The following is a 19,144-nucleotide window of genomic DNA, read 5'->3' on the forward strand; positions in this document are numbered from 1 at the left end:
CCCTTAAGTTAATTGTCCCTAAGTTAATTGACAGTTATAAACCGGTTTTTGTCTGATCTTGCAGATCCAGATTCCTGGGGTGTTCTGAATAAATTTGCGTGCCAAAAATAATATTTCTAAACTATTTTATCAGCTTTTATCCTTAAGAATCAAGATTTTGGCCTGCCATATATATTTCTGACACAAATTTTGCATCGAATTTTAATTATAGCTGCAACGAAAAACTTTTCATGTATGGGTACGTCGAATACTATTCAAATAAATGGATTAAAAATCTGCTTAGTCTTTTGGCTTCTAATGGACTGAAGCTATTCTGATCATTATCGTGATACGAACTTGAGTAGAGACAGAGATTAACCGATCACCCCATTCTATATGCCATGAAAGTTTCAGCTTAATTCTCTAGGCTGTTCCTGACATATCGTTGATACATCCTTTTCAAAACTTTGGATGTACATAGCATGTTTTGATTTAGCTGAAGATCCCCCTCAAAATCACCCAAAAGCTCCTATTTAATACCCTTAGCCACTCCTAAGATATTGTATATATCTTTTTGGAGAGCCTTGGATGCACGTAATATCTTTCAATTTAGTTCAATATTCCCAACAGCCTACCTTAAAAGTTCCGATCTGATGTCCTTTGCTGTTGCTGGGATATTACACAGACGCACTTTTGATAGCCTGGATAAGCATAACACATAACGTCTTTTGATTTAGTTTTATTTTTACTTCAACTTTTCGTGAGAATTTAAGCTTAATACTATACTCTGTCCCTGAGATACTGTATCTATGCTATTTTGACAGCCTGGATAAACTTAAACTCTTTTGATTTAGTTCAATAGTTGTAGCAGCAGTAGCAGTAGTCAAAGCGGTGGAAATATCAGTAGCAATCGCAGTAAAAGCAGCCGATAGAGATGTAATCGAAGTAGCTGTTCCTGGGATAGTACACAGAAGTGTTTTTGATAATCTAGACGCATATAGGGTCTTTTGATTTAGTTTTGCATCGGCTTCTTTTTTTCCAGAAAATTTTAATTTAATAACCAACTCTGTTCCTGAGATATCGTATCAATTCCGTTTTTACAGCTTGGATGAACTTAAATCTTTGGATTTAGTTCAATAGTGGTAGTAGTATTAACAATAGCAGCTACAGTAGTGGTAGTAGTGGCAGTAGCCACAGCGATAGAACTAGCAGTAGCAGTCACAGTCGGAGTAGCAATTAGAGAAGTAATTGTAGCAATAGTAGTGGTAGTTGCAACCACAAGTAATCACAGTCACGAGTAGTTGCAGTTACAATCGCAAGTAGTCACAGTCAAAAATAGTTGCAGTCACAGTCGCAAGTAGTCACAATCATAGTAACAAGTAGTCAGAGTTGCAATCAGTCACAGTCACCGTAAAAAAAATGGTTGTAGTTGAAATCGCAAGTAGTCATAGTCGCAAGTAGTCACAGTCGCAATCCCAAACTGCCGCAAGTATTCGTAGTCACTAGTAGTTACAATCGCAAACAGTTGTAATGGTGGTCACAAGTTGTCAGAGTCGCAAGTAGTCACAGTCACAAGCGGTTCCCGTCAAATTTACAAAGTGTTGCAGTCGCAAGTAGCTACTGTCATAATAACAAGTAGTCACAGCCACAGGCAGGCAAAGTCGCAAGCCGTCATAGTCATAAGTAGTCACAATTACAGTCATATGTAGTCGCACTCACAATTGGTCGCAGTCCCAGTCGCAGTCGAAGTATCATCGGCAGTAGTAGTAGTAGCAGTAGTAGTAATTGTAGTAGTAGTAGTAGTAGTAGTAGTAGTAGTAGCAGTAGTAGTAGTAGAAGTAGCAGTAGTAGTAGTATTAATAGCAGTAGCAGTAGCAGTAGTAGTTATAGTGATAGAAGCATAGTAGTAGTAGTAGTAAAAGTAGTAGTTGTAGTAGTAGTAGTAGTAGTAGTAGTAGTAGTAGTAGTAGTAGTAGTAGTAGTAGTAGTAGTAGTAGAAGTAGTAGTAGTAGTAGTAGTAGTAGCAGTAGTAATATTAGTAGCTGTATTAGTAGCAGTAGGTGTAGTATGTACTTAGTGTCTTTTAGTTAGTTCAACATCCTCCTCAACACGGCTTGAAAGCTTCAGCTTAATACCTTACGCCGTTCCTGAGGCATTGCTCACAAATCATATTCACAAACAGCATGCACATATGGTGCTTTGATTTGTTCAATATCCCCCTTAATATTCCCTAACATTTTCACCCTGATACCCCTAACTGTTTTGAAGACCTAGGTTCAAACTTGACCCCTTTCCCAATAATAAAAACTAGATTCTAATAATGAGTAGCTTTCATAGCTTACAGTTTTCACCCAAGGGTTTTTTGGGGGGATCTTGTTAGACCCCCTAAGACTAGAGGTCTTTTAGGTCTCTCTAACACGCGGATTCTTCAACCAAAGACTTCACTTTATATGATTTGTCTGATTCAATTTAAATTGCGGTTGCCCAAAGGGTACCCGTAATTTAAAAAGAAAATTAAATTTACTACCCCACTGTCCCAGTAAGAAAACACAGGCTTTATTTAAACACAGACAGAGAACGGAATAATGTATGTTTTTATTTCTCTTCATTGCCCATGCCAAAAGTTTCCAAGGCACTCACCGAGTCTTGACACTCTCGCCGAGTCAAACTAAGTTCTGCTACCCAGCCAATGGGTAGAAACTTTTGACTTAGTTGACCCCCTTCATTTCTCAGTCCTTTGTTACACTCTTTACTCTCCACACACACTCCTCACGACCAACATTGAATTCAATTCAAGTGAATTTAGGGGACTTACTCGCCGGCAAGGCAAATCTCCAAATCTTTTGCATTGTTTTAGTAGATCGCAATGTAAATTACTGGTCTGCCAATTACAAGACCCCAGCAGGTACCCAAGTCGTCTACAATTGATTTTGGTGTTTGAACTTATGGAATATTTGATTCATTTGAAGCTGCCCTTTCGTTGTATCTCAAGGGTATGTAATCACCAAACCTTGACTCCGAAGCACAAGCAACCAATACTAAAAGCTAAGGCACCAGGTTAGGTTTAGCCACCAGTGAATCCGAACGCATGGTACCGTTGTGAGGTCCAGTACAGATTTTACCTTCAGAGAGTTTCAGGTATAATCCAACGGACCTAGCCTCGCACCATTGGCCGTTTGACCAATTACAAAACCAAATTTCCTAATCTGCAATTCCTCTCGCAATTCGCTGGATTACTATTGCAACGGCTTTGAATGTCCGTAGGGTAAAACTAACCTATATCACGACGGTCTAAGCCCAGCTTACGTTCCCTATAGGTGGGTCAGCAATCCTACACTTTGCGATTACTTCTTTCGCAATGATAGGAAGAGCCGACATCAAATGATCAAAAAGTGACGTCACTATAAACGCTTGGCCACCACAAGTCAGCAATCCCTGTGGTAACTTTTCTGACACCTCTGGCTTAAAACTCTTAGAGCCAAAAGGATTGATAGGCCATGCTTTCGTAGTCCGTACTTGAATCTAAAGTCGAGATCAAGCTAGCATTTTCCTTTTTGCTCTATGGAGGTTTCTGTCCTTCCTGAGCAGTCCTTAGGACTCCTAAGTTATCATTTGACAGATGTACAGCCCCAGTCACACTCCCCATCCCGCACTATCCTATCGCACTATCTAGGTGCTTAGTTTCCGCAACGGGATCACGACTCCCCTGGGATGTCCTCTCTTAAGAGGAGAAGGATCTCTCATCATCATCGCAAGCAATACATTAACTTTCATTTCGCCCTCCGTCTTCTTATCAACTTACAATACGCACACAAGTTAGACTCCTTGGTCCGTGTTTTTAGATGAGATGAGATGGAAGGAACTCATATACTCTTGGTTCATCCAAGAGACCAAAAAAGAGGCTCCAAACAACAGAAGTTGGGCAAATCGTTGCGAAGAATCCAGCGTTTTGAAGCCGAGGCAACATACGTTTTGGGTCATTTGACACCGTGCCAACCGCGTGCGGATTATAAATTCACCTGGGAATGCACACCGTGAGCAACGTAGATGACCAACACGACTAGAGAACAGCCAAGGCTGCCCTCAAGAATCCCATCAGCACTCGTTACCTGTGACAATGATCCTGAAAATGGCTCAAACTTGCCTCTATAACTGTGCCTTTGTTTCCCAGAGGCATAGATATTGACCCTAAATGACTACCTCAAATTATGATTCAATTTCTGAGGGGAGGGCACCAAAAAAGGTATGGTAGGGCTGATGGTTGCCCTACAATCATTTTTGACTCTTATAGAAGTCATGAGAATTTTCCAATCCAATGAGCCTTCTGAACATTCTTCGATTACTTTTTTCATGCACAGTGGCTTGAGTAAAAGGCCAAATTTTCTAATAAAACCCAGCACTTTTTTTCTGGGTATGATTAAGAAAGGTTAAATCTGATGTCTCACTGTTTATTCACAGGCTTTCTGTTTTTTATGTTCTTTTGGAGATTTCATTGTCATAAGCCTTATTATAACCCTTACCTTACAAATCAAGACGGCTGCGTAAGGCAAGTAGGTATTAAGTAATAAAATATCAAGCAATATAAAGAATCGCAATGTTTCTTTTTTTCTGTTCATTTTGTACTTTTTTATTGGGATTTTTTAAAATTAGTCGCATTATGGAGATACTTCAATATAGAGGGAGAAAACATTCTTAGATACTCGCATAATTTTTTTTTACAATACTCTTGGAAGAAAGTAGTATATGTTGAATTTGGGTCCTAACTTATGTGTCATAAGTCATAGCTTATGTGTCAAAAACTTTTGAAAGATACACCCCTTTTCAAATATTTCGTAATTTCTGTACTTAATTAATAGGGGATTCATCTCCTAAGATAAATATTATTTGCAATGTAAATAATTGTACAAAAAGGAAACCAATATTTACATATTTAAATTTATCTTAGTTAAGAAAGGTAAATAAGAAATGTGTTTCAGCCATAATAATTTTTCTTTGACATTTCTGCTATTTTTATCATGAGAGAAATACTTCTTAGAACACAACAAACTTGATATCACAAAATAGATAAAACGCCTTGAATTTGTTTTAAACAAATACATTCGACATATTCAGTCGCAAGTACACATCTATAAATGACCTATTAGAAAGGTGTAGGTCTGAAACTATGCATTGTTTTTTTTTATATTTTAAACAAGTACATAAATAGCCAAACTTTAAAAAAAAGTCTTTGACTTAACCGAAGTTGCCCCGAATATTGGTTCATTATATAATATAATTTGTGTTGGAAAACTAGATGGAAATGCTAAATAGCGGCTCATTAGAATCTTTCTCCAGCCAAATCACCCTAATTTGAAATAGCTTGTGGCATCTGAGGTGAAAAACGCTCATTCTGTCATCCCCAACATCATAGAGCAGACAATTTTTCTTTGCTTGATTATTTACTCTAAATCTCCAAATATTACTTTTCCCAATGGTAGATAGATTGCTCTTAACTCTATCAATAATCTTATAAATCCTACCGGAATATTTAGCTCAACACAAACTCCCGTTCCATATCTAGACTATCCTATCTACATAATACAAAAATCTTACATAAACTTCGTGGACACCACCATTTCTGGATTTCTTGCTCTTCTAGCCTTACTCTAATCATTCTAAATAAACCTGTTAAATCATCTCTTGGTCGCAAATAGTAGGAGGGGCAATACTCAGGAATTCACGCCTGAGGCTCTAAAAAATATATTCTAAACCTCATTTACTGAAGTCCAAGAGGCACAAAATTTGTATAACCGGTTTACATAGAAGCCAGGTCAATTCATGGACCTTCCCTAGAAATCAGATTGTCTATACTACAGAGGGTACAGCCCTTTTGTACATTTCCACGATAAATTCATTTGTATATAGCCATGTGGCCATAGAAGCCAGCCTTAGCAACTAGATCCAATAAAAGGCTGGATTTTCAGTATATTTCATCTACGTAAGAAAGTAAAATTCAGAGAGAGAACAATTAGAATATTTGATTTCCATCAAGTTTTTTTTTATAACAAGACATACTAGCGAAAATGAGTGGTTTGTTTACGCTATTAGAAGTCAATAGTGGAGCAGGCACCAGCAATGATAGAAAGAAGAAAGTAACGAACGTAGCAGTAGAAATTACAAGATGATCTCGACTATGCCTTGAAAGACGTGAGATGTATGCAAGATATGCCATATCACTGAGCAAATTCAAATTGGAGGAGCAGTTATTTTTTTGCAACAAAAATTAATATATTGCATATACATAGCCTTCAAGCTGCTTTAAATGCAATAGCGAAATATATTGAGGACAATAACTTGAATCATCACGTGAACAATGAGTAATATATTGTTGAAATTATGAAATAAAATGCTCCTATATCGAAAATGTTTTTCTTCTTATATATTTTTAGCACATTTCCGCTCCTCATTCTCTACGAATATTCTTGAAGTAGAAAGATTCTTTGGATTTGTTAGTTAGTCTGCAGTCGGCACTGAGAGTGTTAGGATTAAAAATGGATGGATGTATGAAAACATAAAATCATGCAGAATCTTGTGATTTTGGGTTTATATCAAAATCGAAATGATCTTATTCAAAAGTTATAAGTTCAAAAGAAAATATTCTCTCAAAGAATACTTGATGATATTATGAAAGATGAATCTCCAAATTTGAATTATTGTATGATGCTTATGAGTCGTGGTCTAAACACGTTTATTCAATTTATTGACATACTAATCGAAACAGAACAAATTGTTATTGTGGATTTGCTTTTGAGCCCTACCTGAAAAATTCAAAGATGATTTAAGACTCAATAAAAATGATTTTTTCATGAGAACAATAAGTAAATCTGCAATTTAGAAAATCCAATTCAAACAGATTTAGTTAGTTTTAAATTGTGTTATCCCTCGATTTCCATCTCTAACCAAAATATAGAGTTCAGTCATATGTCCTGTGCCCCTTTGAATTTACCTCGAATAATTTGCCTCCTCCTCTTAATGGATCTAGATTTATTGGTTAAAAGCGATAGTTTTCATGTAGTATTATATTTTTGATGTTATGAATATACTTATGCCAAATCTCTAAGCATTTATGTTGGTAACCCTCGATTGAACGACTTTCTATCTGAAAATAGCTCCCTCCTACCTATAATATTGATTTAAGTGTCCTAAGAATAAATTGTTTTATTAATGCTTGTAAATTTGTTTTCATTAATAAACTTGTATGTACAAATAAGCCTTCAATTTCTAGATTTCTTGTTCCAGGATAAAACTTGAATATATTTCACTAATACAATTTAATCATCTTGTAGCCTATGTGCATAGATATGCTCGTTCAAGATTGCCTCTAATGTAAGTTTAAAATTCTGTTTAGTGAAGAGGAAAAGATAGACTTTTGATTGTATATGATGGTGTGCCATATTCTAGCCATAATGATACTCTTGCTTTTATTTCACCTCTAATAGCACATTCAAGTTCCAAAAACATTTGCTAAGAATCCCAAAATTTATCTGATAATGCCCTAAAAAGTATTACTTAACAAGCAGGTGGACGTTAAATGTAAGCAATTTCCAATAATCGATTTTCTCTCCCGCATGTCATTCCATTAGAAAGTATTCCCCGAATAGTCATATTAAGAAGGCTTTCTTCGTTCACCTATATAGCACACCATTCCGATGAGGGGAAATCTCTTTCGAATCCTAATGCGGACAAACATCTTTGGATTATAAAGGCTTCCCTAGAAAAAAAAACGTATTGAATGAAAATGAAATCTCTTAGACCGTTATTTAACATCCAATTTGTGCACTGTCATTACGCAACAGCCTGCGTATGCCCTGTCATTACATAATGTCCGCATTTGCGTTGTTATGACATAGCACCTCACGTGTGTGTCCTCCTCAGTTACAAGCAGGGACTCCCCATGGACCCCTGAAGAAACAAATCATGCGAGATTACGTCATTCCCAGCAAATCTACCAAGTCACGCAAGACCTCATCACCCTCAATCACAATTGAGGAGCCCCCCAATTGACTAGTGGACCTTGAGATCTAATACATCATGCAAGATTGCTTCATTCCCAATAAATCTACCAAGTCACGCAAGATTGCATCACTCCCTCCGATTGACTAGTGGACTCTAACAAGTCCTATTGCGTAACATCCAAAGAAATCATTTACATATGCAAAAAAACCTATTGTGTAAAAGTCAGGTATACTATACCGTTATAGGCGCACCTTAGTATTGTGTAAGATCAGGTGTGCTTAATAACATCTTGAGGGACTAGTAGCTCTAATAGTATCCCTCCTAGGGGTGTTGCAGCATTTGCGTAAGGGATACTTTTCTCCTGTCCTCACAGACAAGAGATTTCATGTCCAGCATTTCAATACTGTATAATCCCTCATAATTACATCCAAATAAGAGTAATAGCCAATTTTATCGACTAAACTTGGGTAATGTTACTGATGTGTGTTGGTTATTTTCACATCTATAAATCTTAGTTACTGAACTTTCCCGTAATTAATGGAATAATTTTGTAATTTGATCCTTCTTCTATTTCAGCCACATCTTCTGTCATCCATAATCACTCAGGACCTCATCAGTAAGTTTGCTATTTTTTTTTAACTCCAAACCATTGTTGCAGCGGTAGTTGCAACTTAGTATAGAACAAGCTTTGACCCATAAACGCTATTTTGTAGAAACTGACTAGCAACAAAATCAACTTTGTAGCTGATTCAGGAATGGTTGCTATTATCTCCATTTTACTTAATAGTAAAATGTTATTTCGGAAACAAATATATGGGCATTTGGAAAAACAGTGTCAGTGACAATGTATACACTGAAACTGAGCCCTGCACACACAAGAAGTGTGACCGAACCCATTGTTTAATATATAGCATAAGTCCATTGTATCAAAAACACTACAGCATTACACTATAGTACCTATATGGTACCAAAACAATGGAAATGTGTTAGAAAACAATTGCTATCCCTGGAATTTGAGCCCAGGGTTTTAACAAGGCAAGCCACTCAGTGATTCCGCTATATCTTCCCCTTTTTGTGAAAAATTTTCTGAATGAAACAATAAAATTGAATGAAATTCATCTAATCAAAAAGCATGATTTTGTTGTTTCAACTAATCGAAGCAGAGTTTTCTTTTTGAAATTCATGAAAAGGGACTCCCAAGAAATGTTGAAGCATACCTGCTCGGCAACTACTAAAAATAGTTTGAAGGAATAATCATTTGAGTGATTAGGCCCCTCTGGGATTTCTCTGTGGACGAGAATTCCCCTCTGGGAGTTCTCTCCACTTTCATCGACAAACTTCTTAACAAAAGGGAAGTAAAATTCTATGTCAGTTTAGTCAAATTTTGTAGTTAAACCTCGAATTCTTGACAGCTTTCAATGATAGCTAGTACTCTGTGAGAACTTCTGATGGACTTATTTGTCTTCAAGACGGTTAGCTGACGCTGAGGTTCGCAAAATTGTTTTAAGATGTCGTATCACCTGAAAATTTTAGTCCTTCTGAAAAAGTAACATAAATAATCTATAAAAACCATTCATAATCTGGTGTTTTGAACAGAAACAAAAATGAATTACTAAATGTAATAATGATAATTGCCATGTGGAACGCACCCCCTAAATTATTGTTTTGTAGCAACTTGTTGGACCGCCTTAAATATTCAACAAGCCATGGATATTCAAAACAAGAAGTCAGTGATAAGGGTGTCCTCTTCTGCTCCGCTTGCAATGCCGCTGTTGCACTGTTCTTTACCAGCATGGAAAATGTAAGTGAACGTTTTTTCTCTACAGTTTGATTTATAAATAAGAAAAAAGCTGTTAATTCCTTTTCATCTTCTTCTGTAATATCGAATGCATGTCTGTGTGTGCAATTGTGTGTCGGTGTGTTTCTTCTATGCATCACAAAACTGTACATCTGATCGTAGGAATACTAAATTTTAGTATGGGTAGTACAATTGCTTTGACTTCGTTTTTTTCGAGTGAAAGTATCAAGGTAGAGGCTGCTGCTAATCACGAGGGGGTTCATTTGAACTAGCATTATAAGCTATAGTGACTTTTCTAAGTAAAAAAAAGAAAAATTACATAAAAGCAGAGTTTTAAAATTAATTTTAAGTTTAAAAGTAGTTATGTATTTAGTTAATAAGTCTTAAGATTATTCTTTTAAGTTTTAAAATTACTTAAAAGCAGGGTTTCTGTTGATTCCACAAAGCAAAGATTTTCTCAAATAGGATTAAAAATCACGAATCATGAGAAAATAATAAAATTGTCAATCATTCGAGTACTTTCTAGACTTCGTTTACAAGATACATCCCTCCATAGATCCCCCCAAAGAAAACAATAAGATTTCAAATTTTATGTCTTTTCCTACCATTTGTCCTCCTTCACGCGCTTCAGGTAATACTTCTCAACCTTGCTTTTCAGTTATTTGGAGTATCAACCCCTAATCATTCTCCCTCCAAAGGGCATGAAAATTTGACAGAAAGACTTGAACTAACTTTTTTTTCTATAAATATATATGGATTGTTGAGTTTCATTTATTTATGTATTAGCTCATCTCTACAAAGATTCGAGTCTTATGAGGCAAATAAAATAAAAAAGGTCGATAAAGAGATAGCCAAGAAATAAATATTACCATTCGATTCACTGTTTGGTAGTATTATATACCTCCATTGGAAATATTGATGGTTAAGCCTAATAAAAAATACTCTGGTGAAAAGATTTTAAAAAAATCACTTAGTTAAAATAAACCTCTCTGTAGATACATAAGGAAGCACAAAACCATTTTCCAGATTAAACTTCTTTATAAAATGGTAGTTGACCTAGGTCCTAAGAAAATGAAGTTTTACGAAATTGTCAGGAATCAATATTTCAGCTAATTTCAGAAAGTTCTGTTAACTTCAGTTTGGTACTTACTTTAAATTTTAGTTTAAAATATTTGTGGAAAAGACATTGTCTAAATAAGGGACAGACACTGAGCCGAATGATTTTTATTTTCTACATCATGAATTATACCGAATTTCACCACTTTGGTCTATTAGTTACTCCCTTACACCCACCATGTACATTTTGCTTATACAAGATTTTTTCAAAAGCCCTGGAGTCTGAAATTGGACTTTATTTCATAAGAATTTAAGTAAAAAGTGGATATTGCATAATTATCCGGTCATTGTCACGACCTTTCTTAACTTTTAAGGTCCTTGCGTCAGTCGTAATGAGTGTTGCTACAGTTGGGTTAGAACTTTGGGTCCCGTATTATCTAACTGATATTAAACCCACTGCGCCACCACAGAATAAAAACCATATTTTTGTACCTTCGTGATGCACGGGATTGAACCGGGAATCCTTTAATCGTAAGCCTCAGCATCATCCGCTACGCTGTCAGTTTTCCTCTGGTGCTGGTTTAGTCTCCGGTTTCTAATCTGCTGGTAATCGGGATTTGACAAAGATATGTTGACTTCGTTATTCGTAGAGAAGTGAAAAAATGCGCGGTGCTTCTGGCTATATATTTGCGCAAGGTGAACTCTTTCAATACAACAAGTGAGCAAGAGAACAGGTTTCATGAAACTTGATATTTTGAGCAGCGAAAAATAATTTCGTCATTTCACTTGTTGAAGTACGAGGTATGAATCCTCAGAAATATCTATTTTTTCAAATTATATTCTGTCAACCGTTTCATCTCCTCCCAAAGTTCAAGGACTCTCTAAATAGGTAAATACTCGGCATCTGGCTAACACTGGTTAAATCTGGCTAGTATTTGCCTTAAGCCTTTCAATATTCAAAAGAGTGCCAGTACAATATCCTCTTTCTAATCTGGACATTATACCAATAAGTTTTTTAATTATTAAGATAATTCTTATGTCCATTGGGTTTCTGAGCCTGCTTCTGCTTAATGTGGTGTCAACCCTAAGCTCCATAATACACGAATTTGGCCACTGAACGACCATTATGAAAAAAAAATATTAAATTCGCGTTCTGAACGAAATTTTAAAAAGAAGTATGTTTAAAAACTAAAGCAAGCAAACGAAATCACATAACTTTTGGGTAACAGTTGTGTTAGAACGAGGGGGACTACTTACCTACTTACTTGTACTTGTGGCGGGAGTCAGATGTTTCCGCTTTGCCCTCTAGTCTCTAGCGGCTTGGTGCTGCAATGAGTAGTTAGTAGTAGTAGTAGTAACAGTAGCTTAAGTGGGTAATTTCCGTGTCTAATTCAGCGTGTTTTTCATATGTTTTGTGTGTGCCATAAGTCCTACAAATGCCTGAAAATCAAGAAATATACCGAAAAAACATATAACATTTTTTTATAAGATAAAATGGTACGAACCAAAGCCTTATGTAGCCTAGTTGATACTCCTCAGAATTTGTAAATTTGTTCTTGGTAAATACTTTACCACTTTCAAATTTTGTTCCTAAACTTTACCGGCATGACATTTCTAGGGTTTTCCTGAGTTTGTGACGAGTAACGGAGTCAAAGGTCGCAGAGGAACTTTAAAGCTATAGGTAAGTTACCTTTGGAACTGTTGGATGATAAGTCGGGTGCCAAAAATATTATCTGCCTGTTCTGAAGCCAGCTTGATTTTTGCGGGTATTTTTTTCCTGAGCACTTTTGAAACGATTCAAGAGAATTATCCCGAATATTTTAACCGCGACATCTTTAAAACTTACTTCTCAGTAATTTCTACATTCATTCTTTTCTTCTTTCTTATACAAGGGTAGTGTTTGAAGAAGTTCTTCAGTCCTTTGGGAAGGAATTCGTTTTCCATGCGTCTCGAAGGATGCCATTTATCTGTTCAGCTCTTACTTCGGGGCATTTCTTGTATAGTTCAGGAGGAAGGCCATCTTCATCAGGGGATTTATGGTTACGGAGGGGGGGGGGAACTACGATGCACTTAAATTTTTTTTTGTCAAAAGCGTAGACTTATCTCTCGGCTTAATAAAGCAAGATCAATATTACGGTCAACCTGATGTCATTATTTAATATATCTTTGTTTAGTCTAATCAATTTTAGAAATTATTACACACCGTCAAAATGTCAAATTTATGATAGCGCACAGGAAGATAATATATCCTCCAAAGCTATGATTCATAATTTATTCCATTTTTTCAGCTGGTTTAACAATTACTGACTAGCCAAGATCAAATTATTGATAAAATAATAAACATATATAAGAGGCCTAAAGACATCTCTCCTTACTAAGTCTAAGTATTCGTAAAGACATATCTAGTCATATGCTTTGTTTTTTAAACAAAGAACTTCTAACTAAAAACTTTAACAGAAAATTAATTTCAGAAGCAACGTTTTTCTGATGGAGTCAAATCTATTCATTTGTTATCTTTGTGCTTTTTGTTATTGACACTTACTTAGCAGTGGTCATGAGTATTTCATTTAATTTTGTTTTTGTTTTTCAGAACGTAACAGAAGCGGAAATAGTAGATGGCATTGTTTCCATCTGTGTTGGCCTTAATTTGTATTCCGAAAAAGTTTGTCGAGGCGTTGTGGCTGAAGCAATCGTAAGTCGAATTGTTTGAAATTCGTTTTATTCAGTTTATTAAAATCGGTTTATTTGAAATTAGTTTATTTGAGTGTTATTATCACTTTTTTCTGCTTTACCTGATTTTTTATGTCATTTTCCAAAAATCAAAACATATTAACCTAGCAGTCATAAGTTGTAAAATCTGAAACGGAACTCATACAGAGTTCTTAGACGTGTATAATCAAGAATTATTAACAACCACTGAAATATATACAGTTTGAAAAGCTTAATATAAAGGAAAATGTAAATTACTTACTAAACAAAATACAGGAGTTGTAATCTTGGAAATTTCAGAAGTATTTGATTTCACTCTGCTTATTATGTACGCTAATTAGTTCATAATAAACTAACTTTTGTTCTAATTTAACTAAGATTATTTAAAAGGTAGATAGCGGGTTTGAACACTGCGGTATGCCTTAAATGAACACTTGTTCCTAAATGCTGTGAAAATCCTTGAAATCTTGTGTCTTAAGCTTCCAGTTTATATGAATAGCCTCTATTATTATTATAGAAATAAGGCGAAGATCTTTTGACCAATATATGAAATCATGTGACAGATCTGATGAAGATCACGTGAAGATCTTTCATTAGGAGAAGGTTTGAATAAATATTAGTTTAACAAACTTACAGAAATCGAGAAATGCTTTGTGTATCAAATCTCTTTTGTTCCTTTTTTTAAATGGGAAATTTAATTAATCCACTCCGCTCCGTCAGAAGGTTGTACAGGTACTGCTTGTGGTAAACTGTGCTAATTAATGACGTTTCCTCTTACAAGATGACTTATTGCGTACTTTATAGAATTTTACAAACAAAAATATAGAGAAAATGGACACAACATTTTAAACAAAGCCGTGGACAAAAAAAATTGAAAAATAAAGAGATCTGAACATTTCGACTCTACGTCGGCTTTCTTGGCTTTTTCTACAATTAGCAATGGCTTGGCACCCACAACTAGAGTTTTAATATAGATTTTGAATTGGTATCTTAAATACATGAGAGCCAGAACTGAGCTAGGATAAGCTTATTTTGGTGTTACTTGGTTGTTCTGCATTTTCTTGTTTTTTCATAGGCATATATTTTGGGGGTGATACCTAACACGGGGATACTATGGGGAATTTATGGTAGGCGAGCCACTTCCCTGGGTAGAGAATTTAAATTGCCGAAACCCTATAGGCAAGTGTGTATTCTCCTGATGAGCCCTTGTGTTGGGTTGTTGCCTCTGAATTATTTGTCTTTAATTAATGTAGGAAAACAGTCTTCCTTTTTTCCTTCAGTCTTTTTTTTTTAATGTGTTTGTGCTGTTGCATTTGTGATTTCTCTTTTCATTATAATAATAAACAATATAAAATAATAAAAATAAGTGCAAAAAATACCAGCTCCTTCTTTTGATGGAGTTACTAAGACTTTAGGAGTTACTAAACTTCTTGGTTTTGCCAAAATGTCTGGATGGATTTGTTACTTATTTTCTTCTATTTGCGCTAATAATATCTGTTTTGCTAGAACAATGATTTTAGCAAGTAATGACAGCTATTATAGTCGGAGGTATGTTACAGATGTCTCTAAAATCTTGACAGCACACTTCATGGTAAAGCCACAACAAAGGAAGAACTTATAACAGAAATATTTATCGTATCGTCGTCAAAATGATGCTTTGAGGCATCCAAATCCACTCCTCCTCCCTCAAGAAGATTCAATGATACCCTGTCTATACAAAGGTGCTATCACAATATCAAGCCACCTTACTGATTTCCCAAAGCACCAAGATTAATAATCATGCATCTCAGTTTAAAAAGCATCAGGACAAACATCGTTCAGACCCATTGCTGGCACATGTGGCGTCAAATCTGCTGTTTCAACTGCTGGGTTTCTTTTACAGGAACAGTTGCAGCATTGTCGCCGAATCTTGCCGCAGTACCAATTAACCTAGGCCCTGTATTACCAAGCATAGAATAAATTCACAGGGTTCATCCAAGTTGAGATACCTTTAAATATCTGGTGTAGAGAAATTAGAAAGATATTACCCTTACTTTAGACCCCAAAGTGCCTACCTTGGTATTAAAGAACTTACTTTAGTGTTACTGAATTTTATATCTTAAATTGATTGTTACATATTATTTATTTTAACTTCGTTCACATTGTTGCGAAATGTATTGCCGATGGATCAATACAATTATTTACATACTTTTGGTTATAATTCTTTCGTATATTTTAATTTCATTTAATAGCCTGTTTAATAACAACCATTTTATTCTTTTTAAGCCTGATTTCATCTATATGTATGAAACTGATAGCCTTGACCGTGAAAATGTATGTGGCCTTGTTGCTCAAAACGAATATTGTGCAATTGGAAATATTACCAAACTTGAGTGGAGTTTAACACCGCCAGAAGCACCGAAGCCACCAGTGGAACTGCTCCCCCCAAGAGAGGTAATTGAAAATATAAATAACAAAACGAATGTCTGTGAGTGACACTCACAGTGAGTGTCACAGTGAGTGGCACTCATTTCTGTGAGTGACACTCTTTGGGTATACTGACACTGTTTATGAGTGACACTCACAGTGAGTGTCAAAGTGAGTCACAGTGAGAGACACTCATTTCTGTGAGTGACACTCTTTGGGCATAACTCAAAGAGTGACATCTGAAACTATTCGATAATAAACGACAGACACGACACCTGTGCTACAGCTTCAAGATACATGAGTTTGAACTATAGAGAGTCGGTCACTCTATCTAAGAACAATCCCATTCTATTTATCAGGCACAAACAAAGCTACGGCCTTGTCCGAATTACGCAGGTGATCTTGTCTATAGTTGCATAGTAAATAGGGAGTGGTTCGAAGTTTAAATGTCTCACTGGACTATAATAATTCATAAATAGTTTCTCAGATATCACTGGAAAAGCAAGAAAAAAAGGAAAAATGAAAGGTCACAAAGAAAAAGAGATTATTTTCAGCCAGTGAAAAAAGAACAGAAATTCTATTTTTTCGGCCATGACCCCCACGCAGCCGTTTGAATACAAAAAGACGAATCAAAAAGACAAACTGTATATAAAACTATAAATAAACTATATATAGAGACACTGATTAAAATTATTTTCTATTAAGGCAGAAAAGCAAGAAAAAAAATGAAAAATGAAGTGTTACAAAGAAAAAGAGATTATTTTCAGCCAGTGAAAAAAGAACAGAAATTCTTGTTTTTCGGCCATGAACCCCACGCAGCCGTTTTGAATACGAAACGACGAATCAAAAAGACAAACTATACATATAAAACTGTAGATAAACTATATACAAACAAATAATATATATATATATATATATATATATATATATATATATATATATATATATATATATATATATATATATATATATATATATATATATATATAAATATAAAACAATAGATAAGCTATATATAAACATATATATATATATATATATATATATATATATATATATATATATATATATATATATATATATATATATATATATATATATATATATATATATATATATATATATATATATATATATATATATATATATATATATATATATATATATATATATATATATATATATATATATATATATATATATATATATATATATGAACTAAATATATAAACTATATACAAACTATATATAAAAGACAAACTACATAAAGACACATAATGCTAGAGAAGAAGTCCCTTTCTTTTTGTTCCCTCGGGGGTAGATGTCGCTGGCTCATGTTGTAAAATTCGTGTTGGTAATATTTATTGCACATGATCCCTCCCTCTGTCCTGATGTATTTTGGGTAATATATGACGGATGATAATTGTCCAAAAATTTCTTTTTACAGTTATTTTTTCATTTTATTGTGGTTTTTCTCTCCCTACATGCCCTCGTGCTGAAGACCCCTCTATGCAAATGCCCCGGCAGAAAATTTCCCTGGAAAACTTTCCCCAGCGGAAAATCCTTCCCCAAAAAACGAGTTATGCCAGCTTCGTCTCTCACTGAGAATATCTGTCTTGGCTTTCCTCTAAATATTCATGGCTCTCAAGTTGTCATCACTTCCACCGAGTTGATTTTCATTCAAAACGTTAGTTCTTCCCTAGGATGGCTGAAATACTATCTATCAACAAGTGAAATGACATCAGTTTTATACAATTTGGAAAATGAATTATGCAAGCTTTGCCTCTCACTGAGACTATCTGTCTTAGCTGCACTCCAATTCAGAGGCACCATTTGGACCAAATCTTGGGGTGGACATAAACTCCATCTTGCCCCCCCCCTGACTCACTTTGGGTCGCGTAATCATCTAGGAAATAGGCATTTGACAGAACTCAAGAATTTTATTATGTATCTTACCTACTTTCAAAGTTTACAATAATTAATAGCATAGTTACCCCAAGGGGTAATTATGCTATTAATATTAATAATTATCAAGTAATTATGCTCTTTGGTTAATAGGCGTGCAGTCATTTCACATCAATTGGACAGGATGGATTATGTTGGACATAATGGGTTATTATGGCCAGCAAAGGGCCCTCCCTTTGTGGTGGAAGCTTGGGCCCCCTGGAAAATCTGGGGTGAGCATTTGCCAACCCCTGACCCTCCCAAATGGCACCTCTGCTCCTATTAGCCATGGCTCTCAAGTTTTTCATTCCTTGAGTTTAACCACCAAGTTGAGTTTTACTAAAAAAAATTGAAACGGGTAAATCCACCCCTTCGAGAATTCCTCCTTGGAAAATTTTTCACACATTTAAATTAACAATCGTTTTTTCAAATTCAAAAATATTTGGAAAATTGGACTAATAACTTACCTGCTGGGTGTTGATGGATAATTAATATCAAATAACCAGAAAATGTGAACAATGTCAACGAAGGGAATAAACTAATATACATAAAGTGTGTATAATGTCAACAGAAGTTACTGGTTTGCATCCAGGGGCTTCTAAGTTCAGTCAAAGTGACAGGTTTTAAGAAGGCCATGGGGAGGTTGGAAGAATTTTGTGTCTAAATCCATCGCAAGACTCTATTCAGCAGCTCTATTCAGTGTTAATAATATAACACATTTATTATGTATTACAACATTTACGTATGATGAAATTAATGGAGTTAGTAGAAATATAATGAGGTCCAAAACCCTTGAGTCTGATTATACTCTAGAAACACAAGGTAAGGGGGACAAAATGGGAAAGTGGTACAATATCTACCATGAACAGCTTGACAAATATAAGGATTTTCGTCTTCATTGTGTTGCGAGAGCAACACTTTGGTTTTGTCGTGGTTTTTTTTTTGTTCCTAGCACCCCGATTTCAGCTTATTCCTAGAAAGTGGTAAGGGTCTAACCTCTGCGGTTTTTACGGAAAGTGTGGACCTTAGGCTGGATTGATGAATATGACTTTACATTTTGGAAAGCTTCGTAGAACTCTTGCCTGGGGCCAAAAAGGACGGTTTTTGCTTGTCCTTGAGCCAGAGCCTATAGTGTGTGAAGTGAAGAGGAGTTGTATAGCCTATGTCAGAGAGGACTATCTGAAGTTATGCAGCCAAGCTTTCGTTTCATCAAACCATGTTTCTGCTTTCGAGTGGAAAGCTCCGTTCTAGCAGGCA

At 35.3% G+C, this 19,144-nt stretch overlaps 1 protein-coding gene across 1 annotated transcript in view; it reads left to right on the top strand.

Annotated features, from left to right (window-relative positions):
- The window catches only part of LOC136036057 (sphingomyelin phosphodiesterase-like), a 75,397-nt gene that overhangs the window by 12,477 nt on the left and 43,776 nt on the right, over positions 1-19,144 (top strand). The window contains exons 2-5 of the mRNA XM_065718011.1: positions 8,551-8,590; positions 9,646-9,775; positions 13,419-13,520; positions 15,803-15,970. Of these exons, the coding sequence (XP_065574083.1) occupies positions 8,551-8,590; positions 9,646-9,775; positions 13,419-13,520; positions 15,803-15,970 (440 nt within the window). The remainder of the gene's footprint in view (positions 1-8,550; positions 8,591-9,645; positions 9,776-13,418; positions 13,521-15,802; positions 15,971-19,144) is intronic.

Source organism: Artemia franciscana, chromosome 15 (assembly GCF_032884065.1).
Source record: "Artemia franciscana chromosome 15, ASM3288406v1, whole genome shotgun sequence".
NCBI lineage: Eukaryota > Metazoa > Arthropoda > Branchiopoda > Anostraca > Artemiidae > Artemia > Artemia franciscana.